The sequence below is a fragment of the Patiria miniata genome, unplaced genomic scaffold (genome assembly GCF_015706575.1).
Source record: "Patiria miniata isolate m_02_andy unplaced genomic scaffold, ASM1570657v1 HiC_scaffold_5, whole genome shotgun sequence".
Classification (NCBI taxonomy): Eukaryota; Metazoa; Echinodermata; class Asteroidea; order Valvatida; family Asterinidae; genus Patiria; species Patiria miniata.
Genome location: NW_024037072.1, coordinates 3,289,430 through 3,306,160, shown reverse-complemented (window position 1 = coordinate 3,306,160; position 16,731 = coordinate 3,289,430). Strand labels below are relative to the sequence as shown.

The window sequence follows — 16,731 nt, the reverse complement described above, 5'->3', positions numbered from 1 at the left end:
CAAAAATCGAGTGACGGTTCCTGCATGCTCAAAGGTTTTGACGTCAGATTGAACAATGAAGAAACTTCGTGCAAAGGGAGGAGGATTCCCCGCCCCCCCCCCCTTCCTCCTTGCAGTTGCAGTTTGCAACGACGACGCGCACGATGTGGTGTTATTTGCGCCCTCTTTTGACACACAATTATAAATAGACGGAAACATGTTGATTTCTGATTATCCGCTAAGACGACGACAGGGACCCAGACTCATACAAACCCACGCATCTTACGCGGCAGAATGACAAAAAGGTAGAGAAAGCAGATATTTATTTTGGGTTTTTACTACAATTTATACGTAATACAAATACACTAGTAATAGGAATGTGAAATTAAACAATTTAATTAAACGATCGTCGTTGTTAATGGCTGTGGAAATATAGGGGGGTCAGACAAGTCGACCGTTGAGACAACTCGACTCGGGACAAGTCGACCATTGAGACAACTCGACCGTTGAGACAACTCGACCGTATGTGCGATAAATGGAAAGACAAGTCGACCGTTGAGACAAGTCGCCTCGCATGTTTTGGGCCTAGTTTCGGGAATAGTACCGGGGATTTTGACGGCGGCTGATCGCCGTTTGGGAGTGATGACACATGAGTTTTTTTGGTTGCATATAACAGGGCCAATATAGCGCAGCGTGATTGTCCGTGCACATCGTTCGTTTTTTTTCAAGGCCACGTGCGCGCATCCCCGGTCAACGTGGCCGTACCGTGCACGGTGGCATCGTTTTTGCCGGGCCTGTGCGCCCATTTGCCGCGCCGGTCGACGTGCCCTTGTGCCGGGCCCGGCCCGGTCTTCGAGGCCGGGCGGGGCGACGGGGCCCGACGCAACATCGAGTATGCCCGCGCCGCACCCGTGATCGGTCTTGCCACAGAATTTTGTGCAACTTTTTCTGCTCCACGTGTATTCATTTCCATTAAGTCGAGCAGTCTCAACGGTCGAGTTGTCCCGAGTCGAGTTGTCTCAACGGTCGACCTGTCTCAACGGTCGAGTTGTCTCAACGGTCGACTTGTCCCGAGTCGAGTTGTCTCAACGGTCGACTTGTCTGACATTCAAATATAGGAGAATGGGATTCATTATTGTACACAGTGTAGTGATCAACAACATGATTTAGCTTTCACTAGTTTCAGTGGTGTCCCAGTACAGTATTTGTTCTCCCCCCAAGTGAACCATATCAATCGTCTCATTTTCTGTCACACTGCAGTTTTTTTTCATCTGAACATGAGGCCTTTCCCATGTTTCCCAACTTCTTTTTTATGAAGACGTTTGTTGAATCTTGAAGAGCAGGTGGTCCAACTGTAACAACTGAGTTCGACCGTGCCATTATTTTTCTTCAACTGCATGAACTGCACGGTGAAATTGTAACATCCCAGCATGTCATCGTCCACACCAAGAACTACAGCAAGTACCAGCCAACTAACAACGCCCCAAATGGCGTCACGCCCTGCGGTCACTCGGACCGTGGTCACCGCGACGGGGACTGCGACTATACCCAAGATGGTTCCCCAGTACGGCATCTCACCACTCATCAGTGACAACTCCACCAAGAGACGAAGCTCGTCTCGCTCCATCAAGCGGAAGAAGTTTGACGATGAGCTGGTGGAGAGTAGTCTACTCAAGGTAAATGTATGTCAAACCAATTGCATGAGTTCTTATATTATTATCTGTGTAGCACTTTTACTAGAAGACCAAAACTACAGCGCGGCTTTCGTTTCATCGCGCAAGGCACGGAAGCACTCTCGTAACGAAAGCCACGCTGTAGTTGGTCAAGAGAATTAAAGTGCTCTCAGTCGACGGCAAATGATGAGAGACAGCCGAGTGAGAGACTCCTGTGATCCTGGTGAACAAAATTCTGGTAAAAATGTCACATATTTGTTTGACATTTGAGGGATTTCAACCCACCCTAGAGGTACTTATCCACATCAAGATAATACTTATGAAATATTGAGGCAGAGCATTTCGTGGCAGGAGAGAATGGAGGTTTGAAAAAATTGAGAATTTTCTGCTTCAGCAACTTCAATTGGTCTTGCTGTAAGGTTTGTAAAAGAACCTTACAGTTCTGGAAGTAGCTAAATCCAACAGGGTCCAACGGTTACTGCCTCCTCAATCCAACAGTATCCAATTGTAGTTAATATTTAGTTGTCTGCTGGATCCAACAGAGTCCAACTTGGCGTTATTTATCAGTACTCAACAGAATCCGACTCTAAATATGTACATTTGAACAAGGGGTTTACTGCTCAATCCAACAGGCTCCAACAGGCTCCAATGGGTGTATGATATAGTTGGATCCTGTTGAATTCAGCTGGGTTAAATATATTAATTAATGCAAGAACGTTTTTGATAATATTTTTATAATACTTTTAGGGTAAGTGCAAATGATCTTATATGCCTTTACAGATAGTATGTGCCTCTTTTTAGGTAACTTGGATTTAGATTTTCACAACGTAAATTCAAAAAAAATTCAAACTACACAGGAAGCATAGAACAACAAGTAGCAAACTCCACACAGAAAATAAGTTATGTTATCCATGATGTTTGGGTCAACACTTTTTTTTAATCTTTAGACTTCCAAGGGCAAAGTGTCATCAACGACGTCTCCGTCCGGTCAGCCGCCTCCTGTCGAGAAAGAGGAAAAGAAAGAGAAAGAGAAGGAAATAGTGAAGCCGCCTGTCCACCATCCGCCCACCACAGAAAGGAGAAAGGTCTGGATTTATCCTTTTTTGTGTGGTCCACCACCCCATCAATGCTTTTTTTTAGGCAAAGAGAGAGTCGGTCAATTTTCCGATATTTTAATAAAGGCAACACTCCTTAAAGTTAATATTGTTCTTAGGGGTAGTCTTTGTACTCAACACATTTTAAGAATCAATTCTTGTTCTCCCCAAGGAATTGCAATTTTGCTTAGATATAGTTAGGAAGTGACTCCAAATGTTTACGTTTGAAAGGAGAAATCCTAAAATTCATTTATGAAGTGAATATTAGTGAAAAGAAAAGAAAATACAAGGACTTAGCAGTGTAATGAATGTTTTATCCTGCACTCATAGCTAGATCATTTATTACCTAATGTTCCCTCCGAGTGTAAGATTTCACTCACAAAACAGGTCGGAAAAAGCTCTATGGAATCCCTTTCTTCCAATCACATTGGATTCCTGACATCCTCAAATTTCTCAAAAGCTGTCGTTTATTAGACTCTTGGAAAAATCAGGTTCCACCGAAAGTTGATCCTTCCAAAGAACGCTGTCATTACTCTGAGGGTGGAATCACTTCAGTTGCATTTCAGAGCAGAGTTGCTCAAGTCGACTGAAGGCTTATTATTCATGTTATCTTGCTCATTTGTTTCTCATCACCACGCAGGTATCCTCCCGCCCGTCTACATCCCACAGTCATCGCCCGTCTTCCTCTCACAGACCCCCCTCAACAAGCCGTCGCTCCAAGAAGCCCAAATCCCTCTTGTCCATCGCTAAAGATCACGGACGATGGAAACCACAGGATGACCTCCTGCTTATCAGTGCTGTACAGCAGGTATGGTATTGGCCGAAACAAATGCCAGAATGGTAACTGTATCACCACAGGCCAGTCACTAGTCAGATCTCAAGAAGCAACGGATGAACAATGTTAACGAAATCGTGTCCCTTGACTTAAGACTGGATGTCTTGTGATTGTGTTGTGATGACATATGATTGACTTGTGATGACTTATGATTGACTTGTGATGACTTAAGATTGACTTGTGATGACTTATGATTGACTTATGATTGACTTGTGATGACTTATGATTGACTTATGATTGACTTGTGATGACTTGTGATGACATATGATTGACTTGTGATGACTTATGATTGACATGTGATGACTTATGATTGACTTGTGATGACTTGTGATTGACCTGTGATGACTTTTAATTGACTTGTGATGACTTATGATTGACTTGTGATGACTTATGATTGACGTGTGATGACTTTAATATGATTGACTTTGGATGACTTTTGATTGACTTGTGATGACTTTTGATTGACTTGTGATGACTTATGATTGACTTGTGATGACTTATGATTGACTTGTGATGACTTATGATTGACTTGTGATGACTTATGATTGACTTGTGATGACTTATGATTAACTTTTATGACTTTTGATTGACTTGTGATGACTTATGATTGACTTTTATGACTTATGATTGACTCGTGTTGACTTATGATTGACTTTTATGACTTATGATTGACTTTTTATGACATTTGATGACTTGTGATTGACTTTTTGACTTGTAATGGCTTGACTGCAACTCTGCAACTAAATCCTTTCACGCAGCATTTCTTCAGAACTTTATCTGTGTAACAACAGCATCCTCAATGGTAATATATGCAAAACATCACAGCTATACTACAGAGTACTAGGGTTGTGTATGAGTGTGTGTTCACGAGTTGATAGCTCATGAGTTGATCACCCTCCTAGTGGGTGACTCGCTGGAGGAGCGGGCGACTCGTTACCATAATGGGCCTTATTCACGAGTCGGCCATATCGAATGTAAAGTGAGGTAAAATCTTCATTTTTAGAACTTACAAAGAGAAATGAAAGCAACGACATGTAGTTAATTACACATTATACCAGTCTGCTCTAATGAGTAATTTCAAATTTGTGATTAAACATACCCTAATGTTTTAAGCCAAAGAAACAAAAAAAGTGAGGCTAGAATGTATAAATAGTCTGGCACCATCCCATTCAACAGTTTAGTTTGATGGGTTCACAATCTTGTTTCTGTCAGACCAATGACTTGGAGACTGTTTACCAAGGAGTGAAGTTCTCCTGTCGATTTACTCTGAAGGAGGTCGAGGAGAGATGGTACGCTCTGCTGTATGACCCCGTCATATCAAAGTAGGTTGATTCTGTCTTTCAAGTTTATAATATACAAATTAATTATCTTCATTTTGAACCATGTTTTTTTCCTCCATTTTTCAACGGTAGAAAAGTGTATGTATACTAATTACAGTGTAGCTAATTAGTAATTTACCTTTATAGCTTTAAGCTAATGAATATGTACACTTCCATATGTGATGTCAATCCATGGCTGTTTTTACTGTTTACGTAAAATTTGTGATGGACCTATTAAATATTTGTTAGGGAGATCTCGACATCTGTAGCTCATGAACTGATCTGCCATCTCAAAATCTTGTTATGAAAATGTCAGGAATTGTGAGCACCTTTAAACTGGCACATGACTGTGTTGTGACAATTAGTAATGGCATACTTCTGACTGTAATTTTTAATCATAAGCGCACTTAAAAAATAAAATAAAAGGTATTTAAAATTAGACTCAACCAGTATCCTTGGTGTGTTGTTACAGGGCACGTCTGTGTAATTTTTTGGATATTGTTTTCCAGGCTATCCCAGCAGGCAATGCGGTCGTTACACCCAGAAGTCAAGGCTATTGTCGTCAGTAAAGCTATCTACAGCGAAGACGAAGAAAAGTTGCTCGGTACAGTCACTTCCGTAAGTCTACATTCACTCGTTTCTCAACAACGAAGGAAAGCGAGATAGAAAGTTTGTTATTTTGAATAAAGTGATGCAACCCCTGCCAGTGTGTGTTGTAGTAAAGTCCATCACAGATCCTCACAATTCTGTCGTAAGTCCATCATTGGGGAGTCAGGTTGGCGCAGTGGTTACTGTCCTCGCCTTCCATCGCTGTGGCCCGGGTTCGATTCCTGCCGTGGTCCACATGTGGATGTGGTTTTCAGTCCCCACTGATTCCATGGGTTTTCCCCTTAATATTCTTCTGGGGTTTTCCTCCCATCTTGAAAACTGGAATTTCTTCTCATTATCTCGTCTCTATAGGTTTCCTCAGGCTTGCGAGCTACAGTGCCTAGGGCACTTTTGAGGAATCCTTGGTTTCATTACCAGAAATAAATAAATAAAATAAATCACAAGTCATCTAGGCCCAAGTCAAGCTATTCAAATGAACCGTGACAAAGGCATTCCTTTGTTATTAGACACCCCTGTTTACTTTTGAGTGGTCTTGTGAAAGGATTTGTGATTTACTTGTGACAGGACTTGTGACTGTACCATTACTGCTGCCAGTGCTCAAAAGTTGACACGGTATTTGTAGCTTTTGAAAAAAAAAACTTCACAAAGTTCAAGTCTGTCCAAACAGAATATAATCTCTATTACTCTCTTTGACTTTTTCTTTTTACAGACTAGTCAACCAACCGTGGAAACATTTCAAGAATTAGTCAACAAGAATCCAACCTCCTTCCATCCAGCCAGGACAGCCAAAGCTCTTTACACTCATTGGCTGCTCATGAAACAGTATCACCTGCTTCCTGACCAATCAGGTGAGCTGACATATTGTCATTGAGTAGGCTTTTATATCTGTCACTGTGATTGGTTATTCACTAAGGCAGTTTTTACCGTCTGTCCAATCAGGTGAGCTGACACATCATGCTTTGCAGTATTGTCCTATCATTGGTCACTAACTGAAGTGATGTTCACTGCCTGACCAATCAGATGAGACGACACATCATCTCTATTTCTCACTCTCATTGGTTATTCTCAGAGGCAGTGTAAACTGCCTGACCAATCAGATGAGCCGACAAATAATCACTTTGCAGTCTTTTGTATCCTTCACTCTGATTGGTTACTCACTGAGGCAATGAGTACTGCCTGACCAATCAGGTGAGCCAACAAATCATCCTTTCAAATTTCTTTGCAAATCACTCACCGAAATTTGTAGGGATGACTGCCCCATTCAACTTTAATAGCGATGTTCAGGTGATATATTTCTTTTTTGTCTCTGTTTTTTTCTCTCCTTCTGTACAGTCCAGCCAATGCCGAGGGGTGATCATGTACTCAACTTCTCAGATGCTGAAGATATGTTAGACGACACCCAACTCCAGTAAGTACTAGAAACTTCTTTGTCTCTCATTACTCATGAGCTTATGGTGTGGTTTTAAATTTATCTCAGAATTTGGGATTTTCTGGAATGGAGAAACAGGAATTTTTGGAATGGAAAAGAAACCCACTGGCTTTGTATTGCATCGACCTTTCTCTCATTTTTGGTAATCAGTTTTGTTTTGTTTTTGTTTTGGTGTATAGGGATCAGAGAGATGACATCCTTGAACATGGTAAGAATGATCGCTGCACATGCTTTCTGTAGTACAATATTGTTAACGACTAGTTAATCTGAGAAGTAGGGTTACCGTTAACAAAATTTGTTTTTAATGTAGTAATTTATAACTGAGAAAAGCCTAAAATAATTTTTTTCATTGATGAAATATTTGATCCCTCATTGTATTTTATAAAGATTGTAAATTTGAACAGATTATTATTAAAAATCACTGTGATTATTTTTTTCCTTAATTTTTCTGGATTATGGCTCATGCTGTGGTAGGATTTTATTGGGTCACCATTAGCCGAGAGAAAACTTGAAGAGAGTGAGAGAATGGCCTAACATGGTTGTGCCGTGTCTTTTACTTCTGTTGCAGAGTTGTCCGTGTTTGACCGGCGGCAGAAACGCGAAATTCGAAACCTGGAGAACGAAATCACAAAATGGCAATACCTCGTGGATAGCGTCACAGGTAGGATGAAAGATACGCTTCCACCCACAGTACACAAAGGAAGACTGTTTGTAAATGTGTAGATTCAATGCACTAATACTCGCTGAATGTCACCAAGAGAGAGTGAGGAGCACTTGAATGCATTACCACTGTATGAGTAATGCTTATGCAAAGACGTTACATGTAATGCTTATGCAAAGACGCTACGCGTAATGCTTATGCAAAGACGCTACACGTAATGCTTATGCAAAGACGCTACACGTAATGCTTATGCAAAGACGCTACACGTAATGCTTATGCAAAGACGCTACGTGTAATGCTTATGCAAAGAAGCTACACATCTGTGCAAATCGGCAATAAAATTAGCCTTTCATACTTTTTGCCATACCCGCATGCACCTGTGTGTTCATGTGCTTTGTCCCAAACAATGGAGCTCTCGTATGCGTAGTCGCATGATACCATCTGTTCATGCACGGTGTCTGTTATGAAAACACGCCCCTCAAGGTGATCCACAAAGCGGGCTTTTTTTTGACACTCCATGGATCACTGAGCATGTGCACATTTTCACTTCCTTAAAGTTTTGGTTCTTACATATCAATGTATCCATGGTACAGCCCCTGTTTATCTTCAAAGTTTAGTTCAGGAGTACCGGCCAGCTAGAAATCTGCGTTCTATCCATAAATCTCTGTTGTCACCCCCAGTCATTAAAACTAAGTCATATGGTTCCCGCTCCTTCCAATCAGCTGCAGTTGAGTTATGGAACAACTTACCAGATATTGTCAAACAGGCCGAAACATCAGAACAATTCTAAACCCGGGTCAAAACATATCTGTTCAATTTGTATAATTGTTGATTTCATGAGAGCGCATAGGGACCTCACGGTGATATGTGCTATATAAGAATGGTTTTATTATTATTCCTGGTTGCTAATAGTTTGACACCTTATTATGAACATGGTTATAGCATTTGTGACCACGGTACGGTCTTAGGAGTATAGCGCGAGTTGGAAGCAGTTGATTCAGAAAAAAAAACAGGCAATATACAAGGTGACTTGCTCTCTGCCTCTATGTGATGACTTAATGAAAATCAGTACTTCAAAAAGTGTGTACATGTATATCTTTGCTTGACCTTTATCTTTCTGTAAGGCATTAGCTTAAAGGGAATATACGACATTTGCAAACATCAAACAACAAAACTACCAAATTAATGAGAAAATACCTTACTGGACTTTTAGAGAATGACAGATTAAAGCATTCTGTAAAATCGTGGCACCTGATGTGCCCCTCATTTTCAAAAAGTGGTATTTTTGTATCAATTTCCAATGCTGGTCGGCCGACCAGCGTTGGAAAAAACTGGCTTTTTTCAAATACTGCCCCCGAATTACCATTATTTAGTTAGGTTGCATTTGTTTGCAATCGATTACACACCTATGAATGGGTGCAAGCCAGCTAGACTGTTTCCCCAACCTTACAATTCCCTGACGTCTATAAATTGCTCTGTTTCATCTTAAGTGGGGTCAGGGAACCAGACTACAGGAACATTTGTTTTTCTTGATTTTTCCCAGCATCTACGAACACAAAACTTCAAACAAGTCAACAATATTTCCTATGAAATACTAACCCACAAATCCATTCATTTCTGAAAATTACAGCAAAAGCAAATGTTGCATGTTCCCTTTAATGGAGGATTAGGGGTAAAAGTTTCATTTTAAAATCCCTTACCAAGAAATATGTGATGTATGTATTCCATTGTTTTCTAGGTTTTATTGACCTTAAATTCAATTGTTGTCTCCCTCTTCCTTTCCCAGGAATGACATCGCCGGCGTTTGACGGTCAGACTCTAGCCGTGCTGAGAGGTCGTCTGGTCAGATATCTTATGAGGTCAAATGAGGTCAGTGGCATCTAGCGCACCCACATCCAGCAAAGAAAATTCACAAAAAAGAGCGAAATACATTGCATCACTGGGTTTTCTAACTAATACTGCATCCAGTATCCAAAATCAAACACCGTTTAACAATATGCCACAGTGTCGCTTTGATATTCTCGTGATACATATTTTTTTTTTTAATCACCTGATATGTCTTACACATGCGTAATTGCGTATTATGGTCAGTGACTATATTTGTCTGCGTAAGAAACATTTGCCAGCAGGCAGACGGCAGCAAAGGCCTTTTATGTCATATCTTTGTAAATAGGAGTACTCGTTCAAAGCTTAAAGGCAATATACATGTACAACATTTGCAAACATCAAAAAAACAAAACTAACAGGTTATTATGAAATACCTTGCTTGACTGTAAGTAAATAATATTCTCAAGGATCCTGTGAAATCAAGGCACCTGGTGTGCTGTCATTTTCAAAAAAAATGGAATTTTGTATTAATTTCCAACAATGTCTTTTTTCCAAATACTACCCCCAATTTACCAAATTAAATTTTGTTTTATCAATTACACATCCGTTAAGGGGTGCAAGACAGCTAGTCTGGTTCCCTGACCTGACAGTTCCCCGACCTCTATAAATTGCTTTGTTTCTTCTGAGGTAGGATCAGGGAACCAGACTACAAGAACAGCATTTTTTCTTGTTTTTTTTTTCCAGCATCCCAGAACACAAAACAATATTTGCTATGAATACTAACGGCCAATCCATCCATATCTGAAAATTACATCAAAAGCAAATGTTGTATATTACCTTTAAACATTTTGTATTTCATCAAATGGGAAATCAATTCAATAATTTACTTTCTTTTGACAGATTACAATTGGCCGCTCCACCTCGGACACCACCATCGACGTCGACCTCTCACTGGAAGGTCCAGCTTGGAAGATATCCCGGCGCCAGGGCCTGATCAAGCTCAGAAACAACGGGGAATTCTACATCGCTAATGAGGGCAAACGGGCCATCCACGTGGACGGCAAAGCCATCATCAAAGGAATGAAGAGTAAACTCAATAACAACTCCGTAGTTGAGGTAAGGGTTCTTGATAACAATATTTGCAAAAAACACACTAGCTTTAGGAGCCATTCAATGTCAGACTTTAAATCTCCATGTGAAAAAGAAAAGGATGTTAGCAGCCCATGCATGCAAAAAACAGTTGATAGGTTTTGTGCTCCCATTTCTTAATTAAAAAATCACACAAGGCTGAAATTTTGACTCATGAAATTTGTTAGTAATTAGAATAATATAGCGCATTTTTATTTTAAAATATTACTAATTTTGAAGTTATTTACATTTGTAGGCCAACGACCTTCCTTAACCCTTTCATGCCCACATTGTTTATTGACTTGGCTCTCCCCAGGACCGAATTGTTTGCTCAGTCATGCGGAAATCACTAGAGCGTGAAAAAATGAGCACGAGTCGAAAACTCACTTTTTTCAACCCAGATTTTCACTGCCAAGGAGTGATTAAAATCATAGGTGCTGTGTGTAAAGTTTGTTCCTGGAACCTTACTCTTTTATGTGATGTAAAAATGAAGTCCATACGTGCAAATATAAGAAAGTTATGCCTTTTTGTTCATCTGGTCCCAATTATCAAACTGCAAGCCATTTCACCACATGACCTAATGGCACTCCATACCTCAAATTGTGCGTGGATACTTTCTGAAGCACTTTTCTCATGTTTTTGTAATGGTAACACTATGAATAAACCACACCATTAGAAAGATCCGAAAACACTCTTTTAGCTGGTATATAGTTGATGTATGGGCGGCCAAACATATCAACATGCTGCCTTTCTGAAAAGTAGTGAATATATCTGTGCTGAGGATGTTTTGTGTGTGGTTTCCTGGTCGACTAAAGTCGCCCATGGGAACCAGCAGGGGGGTACTTCTTGTCGACAAAAGTCGCCAATGGGAAGGAAAGGGTTAAACATTTGCTTAAGCAGCATGTTAAATCATAGTGTCCTTCTAGTCAGTGGGCTTACGGTCGAAAATGACCCCCCATATGCAATTTCAGGTACATTCTTTGAAACTCTCAGGATCACTAGAGGATACCTCCAGAAGTTCCAAACCACTTGATGCCATTTTTTCTGACCCTTTTGTGGGCGTGGCCATGATTTTAAAAAGTGGGGGGCTTCGCGCGTAAAAAATTATAAAAAAAAAAAAATTCTTTTTCATATTTGGACAGTTAACTCAAGTGCTACATCAAAAGAAAAAAAATTCCACAATTGTGCCTCTTTTGGGGGTGGGGCTACCTTTTAAATAAGTGGGGGCACACGTTGCTAACAGAAAATCGACCTGTAACAGGCAATCTTGAGCTTTTTTGTTTTGTTTTTGTATTTGTTACAATCCCTTATAATTTGGTGTGGAAAACAGAGTTTTGAGTTAAGGCCAAAAAAAAAAGTCTCCGGTTTCTGGTATGCGCCCGCGTCGCCGTAGCCATGCGCGTCGGCAAAATGAAAAAGTTTGTTTTTTCAATGAAAGATGATGTCTCAAAACCGCCAAACTCACTGGTTTGACTGGAATCATGCTGCTGCACAATTTTAAGGTGTTTTTAGATTGGGTTATGGTCGAGAATAAGCTTTATGTGGCCTCTCTGGACTCCCATATATTTGCACTAAGTTTAGTCGGGCACCATTTGCAGTCATCAGCAGACATTTGAAGCAAAAACATCAGGTAAAAAAAAAAAAAAAAGCCGCGTCGCCACACCACTTTTTGGGCAAGCTCCATACCAGAAACCGGAGACTTTTTTTTTTTGGCCTTAGAAGACAAACGAAGGACGCTCACAGGGGGAACGGAATGATAGAAACGGGTTAAAGGGAATGAAACGAACTCCAGTGATGTGCACTGAATGAGACACAATAGCATGAATCTGGCAAAGGGACAGAGACAATGAGCATACAGGATGGAATAATACTTTATTTATTCAGATTAATTGGTAAAAACACCTGTCTCCCAAAAATACAACTATCCAATTAAAAGTAGTATGCCAAATTTGATTAAAAACCGTCCAACAGAGTAAAAATACATTAACAACAATAATTCCCTTAATTACAATAATTCCCTGAATAATATGAAAAATCTGTGCGACAATTACATGTAGTCGTGTATATTATAATTATTTTGAGTTGCATTATAACAGTGTGTTAATTATCTCAAATTTCTGAAAGATTAACGAAATACAAAGTCAATTGCAAGACTGAGCAGGAAAATATATACTAGAAAAACTGCATAGTTATATTTCTACAGAAATTCTATTGATAGAGGATAGTCGTTGTGTTTTCCAAGCTTTTGATAGCATTTTTGAATACAACCGTTGAATGTCAATGAATCGAAAAATAAAAGTTTTGAATTTATGGGACGGAGCAGCGTTTTGTGCATTTTCACTTTGACGTAGGCCATGATTACATTTCATGCCAGATTGACTTATTCCTTAAACTTGAGCAGCCTTCGTATTTCTTAGACCTCATGGGTAGACTTTATGAGTATAGCGGCCGTCTTATAGGGCATCTTTTGTTATTTTAATTCAGTAACAATGAGTGCTTAAAAGGTTTATTTCTGGTATGTCACAGCAAGACAAATGTATTGCCTTGATGACTGCTACCTAAAGGTCCATATACGCCTTTTTTGAAATGTTGTGGGCAAGAGAGAGCGCCTTTTTTTCAGTGGGAGACCTCTCTTGTATATTCACCCCGCAAATGTATTATATTATGTTATTCATTTTTTAAAAACTATTTCATTGAAAATAAAACATGACAGAAAATACGGGGTGGAGCAGATTGTCACTTGTTGAGGTGTCCAGAGGTGTTTGTGAGAGTTTGAAGGAATTCGCAATAATCCATATGGGCTCGCATAAACTTCCTTTTGGAATACACGTATGCCCCCCTTTTTGTGAAAAAAAGTGTGACACGCCCCCCTAATGGGAGCCAAAGAATTTATGAGTTGACATGTAAACGTTTTTTTCTTGCCAAATTATAATGGATTGAAACAAAAACAAAAACAAAAACAAAAAAACCTCAAGATTGCATTTTACAGGTCGATTTTCTGTTAGCGACATGTGACCCCCACTTTTTAAAATGTTGCCCCACCCCCAAAAGAGGCTTAAACAGCTTCATAAGAACATTCAAAACAATTCACTGAGATAGCTGGATCTCTGTTGATGTGCTTACCAAGTGTATGTTACTAAAATAAGGATTGTAAATGACCCCAAAAAACCCACATAAACAAAATTTTAAAGGACCCAATTTTGTGTAATTAACATTCTTTTGAGTACCTATAAGAGTACCTTGGTTACATATGTTTTTAAAAGGTAAATTAATTTTTTTTTTTACAAATTACAAGTTATGAGTCATGATGTTTGAGTCTGGGTCTTTTGCCGCCTGCGACTGGATTTGGGTCCGTGTCATGGAATTTGGGGCCTCCGCTTATAACTATATCTTTAATATCTCCTGGCCCATATACACACCACACAGCTTCAATGCAATATATAGCATACCCATCACATAAATTATTAAGGCCATCAAAAATTGAGCTGTATGAGTAAGTAAATTTCTTAACTGGCTTTTTGTATTAAATAGTTTTTCATAATCTGGAGATGTTGTGTTATAATCTGAGATTTTTGTGTAAGCCAAACTTTTAGGTTCATGTCTGCATACATGTCAAATATTATATTTATAACATTGAAGAGCTTGTTATTTTGTTTTGTTATATCCTTTTTTTTTCTTGACAGATTGCGGGTCTTCGATTCATCTTTCTGATAAACCAGGAACTGATCAACGCCTTCAAAAACGAATCCATTAAAGGAAATGCCTGATGCTGTTGTTACAGCCCTGTCTGTAGCGGTTCTTTCCTCGCCTTCCACTAATGTGACCCAGGTTCGAATCCCGCTCGAGGACAACATACGGGTTGGGTTTAAGTAGCTACCTGATTCTGTGGGTTTCCCTGGCATTGCATGCATTCTGGGGTTTTCCTCTCACCTCTAAAACTGTAATTTGTTGGATATCCTGCTGAATGGCAAATGAATAAATGCAAACAAATTCACAAATACACAAATTTTTAAAAAACTGACACCGATTTCTTGAAGGATTTGTGGAGTCTGCATTTTTTTAAAAGAGAAATATATGACCAACAGATAAAACTTTTCCGACTATCACAATTTTTTTTTTACTCATTTAAAACCACAGGGTTCATAAACACTCCAAGGGGTGTAACAAAACATCAAAAAGCGTTTAAAATTAAAGTGGCATGTATTCACATTTTATTTCCCTTCTTTAAAGGTTTAAACTAAAGGTAGGGTAGTTCATTTGTCATTTGTTCCTTGTTATTTTCGTTTGAAGCAACAAAAGTGCTCAAAATCTAAAGACAGGTGCTTTATGCTTAACAACTCACCTGATGAATTTTTAGCTCAGTGAATGCTGTATTTTTCAAGGAAACAATATTCTAGGATGTCGATTTCAATTCAAAAGTTGCCGAGTCATGTTTTGAATTGCGGCCAAAATCAGCACTTGGGACACGTTCTCATTCAGGCGACTGCAGCTAGCGATTTCACGCACTGAACTGGCAAATAATAGCAACCGCGAGCACGTGTACATTGGGTCAATGCTTGCGTGCACCCATTCATGGATTCGCAGAATTATAAACCCACTACTTAGGGATATTTCCAAAAATGTGTCAGTAAACACATCTTTGGAAATGGCCTTCTTTTATTGTTTTCTTCAAAATGACAGCATGCCAGAAGGAATAATTTCACAGGGAGTTCATCGCCATGCTTTTCAACAATAATTATGTCCGTTACTTTTTGGATAGCTGCAAATGATATACTCTACCTTTAAAGTTCTCTTGGAAACTTTTGATAAATTGTGGATTACAACATTGGTTGAAAAGAAAGTCTAATTTTGGAAACCTTATTCTGTTCCTGAGTACATCACATTACTGGTGGTACTCACTTCCCATGACTTTGAGCCAACTGTACATTTGTATTATATCTGTAATTGCTATGCCAGTGTTTTTGTAGAGGCGGAATTAAACGTTAAAACAAAGTTTTTGGCTGTAATAACAGATTTGTCCACTTGCTTTCTTTGTTGAAGTGTTGAATGCAATTTTTTTCTTCCTATTAAAGTAGATGTAGTTTCAACCAAGAAACATTTTTTTTAGATCCAAAGGACCAGCCTTGTGTCCTGACTGACTGAGTCACTGACTGATTGATTGGCTGAGTGACTGAGTCACTGACTGAGTCACTGAGTACATGTATAAATACTGCCCTAAACTGAGATTTTGGGTTTGGCTTGTCTTGGCAAGACTAGTCATTGAAATAAAAATGTTAAGGTTAAAAATGTCGAAACTTCATGTAATGCTAAGATTACAATTTTGAAAGTTGTAAGAACATCATTGAATTCTAAAATATAGAGGACAAATATTGAATGTAAAAATACACCTTTTTAACCAGTAGCTCTCCTTGAGAACAGTTTCTATTTCAATGATGGAAATATTTCTGAGCATCACTGCCGACTGGTTGTTTTTATAAAGTTTGGAACCCCACATTGTGCATAATAATTGTTGAAGATTGCAAGTATGCACTTTGGAGCTAACTGTCATAGTCTATAGTCTATATTATAACGCCTCACCCACAGATTCTGTGTCTTGATTGGCCGAGAGCGAGTCACATGTTACTTTCTAATATTGCTATCTTTCTGTGCACGGCCAAAAGTACTATACCCGTAGCAACTTAAGTACTATACCATTGGCAACCAAAGTACTATTTCCACGGCGCGGTATTTGTGTGCAAATGGATGCTTGTGTGCGCGTAGCGCGTATTGTTCCAAAGAGAGCGCGCCGCAGACTAGGGTTCAAACATTTCGTGAAGGGGTAGTTTGGAAGAGAGAAATACATTTTCCACCAATTTTGTATTGAAATTGAAGTTTATTTCAACTGTGTTCAGATTTAAATAATTTAAAATATTAAAATCAAGCAGAATCTGTGGGTGAAGTGTTATAAAACAAATATTGAATGCTTTATCTCGTGGTGAAGTAAAACTAGCCTCCCTCGATGATCCATGGACCATTCTATTTTCCCTCGGCTTCGCCTCGGGAAAATAGAATGTCCATGGATCACCTCAGGAGGCTAGTTTTACTACACCACTCGAAGCATTCAATATTTGTATAATATGCTAGTGCATGAACACCACTCTTAACCAGTGTGACAGTACGTGACGGGCATGAACAAAG

At 39.3% G+C, this 16,731-nt stretch overlaps 1 protein-coding gene across 4 annotated transcripts; it reads left to right on the top strand.

Moving 5' to 3' along the window:
• The first annotated feature begins 197 nt into the window (after positions 1–197).
• Positions 198–15,565, top strand: LOC119741540 (microspherule protein 1-like). Of its 4 annotated transcripts, none has more exons than XM_038217333.1 (13): positions 198–284; positions 1,323–1,661; positions 2,600–2,737; positions 3,387–3,554; positions 4,794–4,903; positions 5,410–5,518; positions 6,219–6,357; positions 6,842–6,917; positions 7,118–7,146; positions 7,507–7,599; positions 9,386–9,468; positions 10,327–10,542; positions 14,238–15,565. In XM_038217333.1, the coding sequence occupies exons 2-13, from the start codon at positions 1,410–1,412 to the stop codon at positions 14,319–14,321; spliced, it is 1,497 nt and encodes a 498-aa protein (XP_038073261.1). In that variant the 5' UTR covers positions 198–284; positions 1,323–1,409; the 3' UTR covers positions 14,322–15,565. The 4 variants fall into 4 exon arrangements, with proteins under 4 accessions (XP_038073261.1, XP_038073262.1, XP_038073263.1 ...); XM_038217334.1 differs by having other exon boundaries at positions 203–284; positions 1,318–1,661; XM_038217335.1 differs by having other exon boundaries at positions 206–284; positions 1,298–1,655.
• Positions 15,566–16,731: the final 1,166 nt, after the last annotated feature.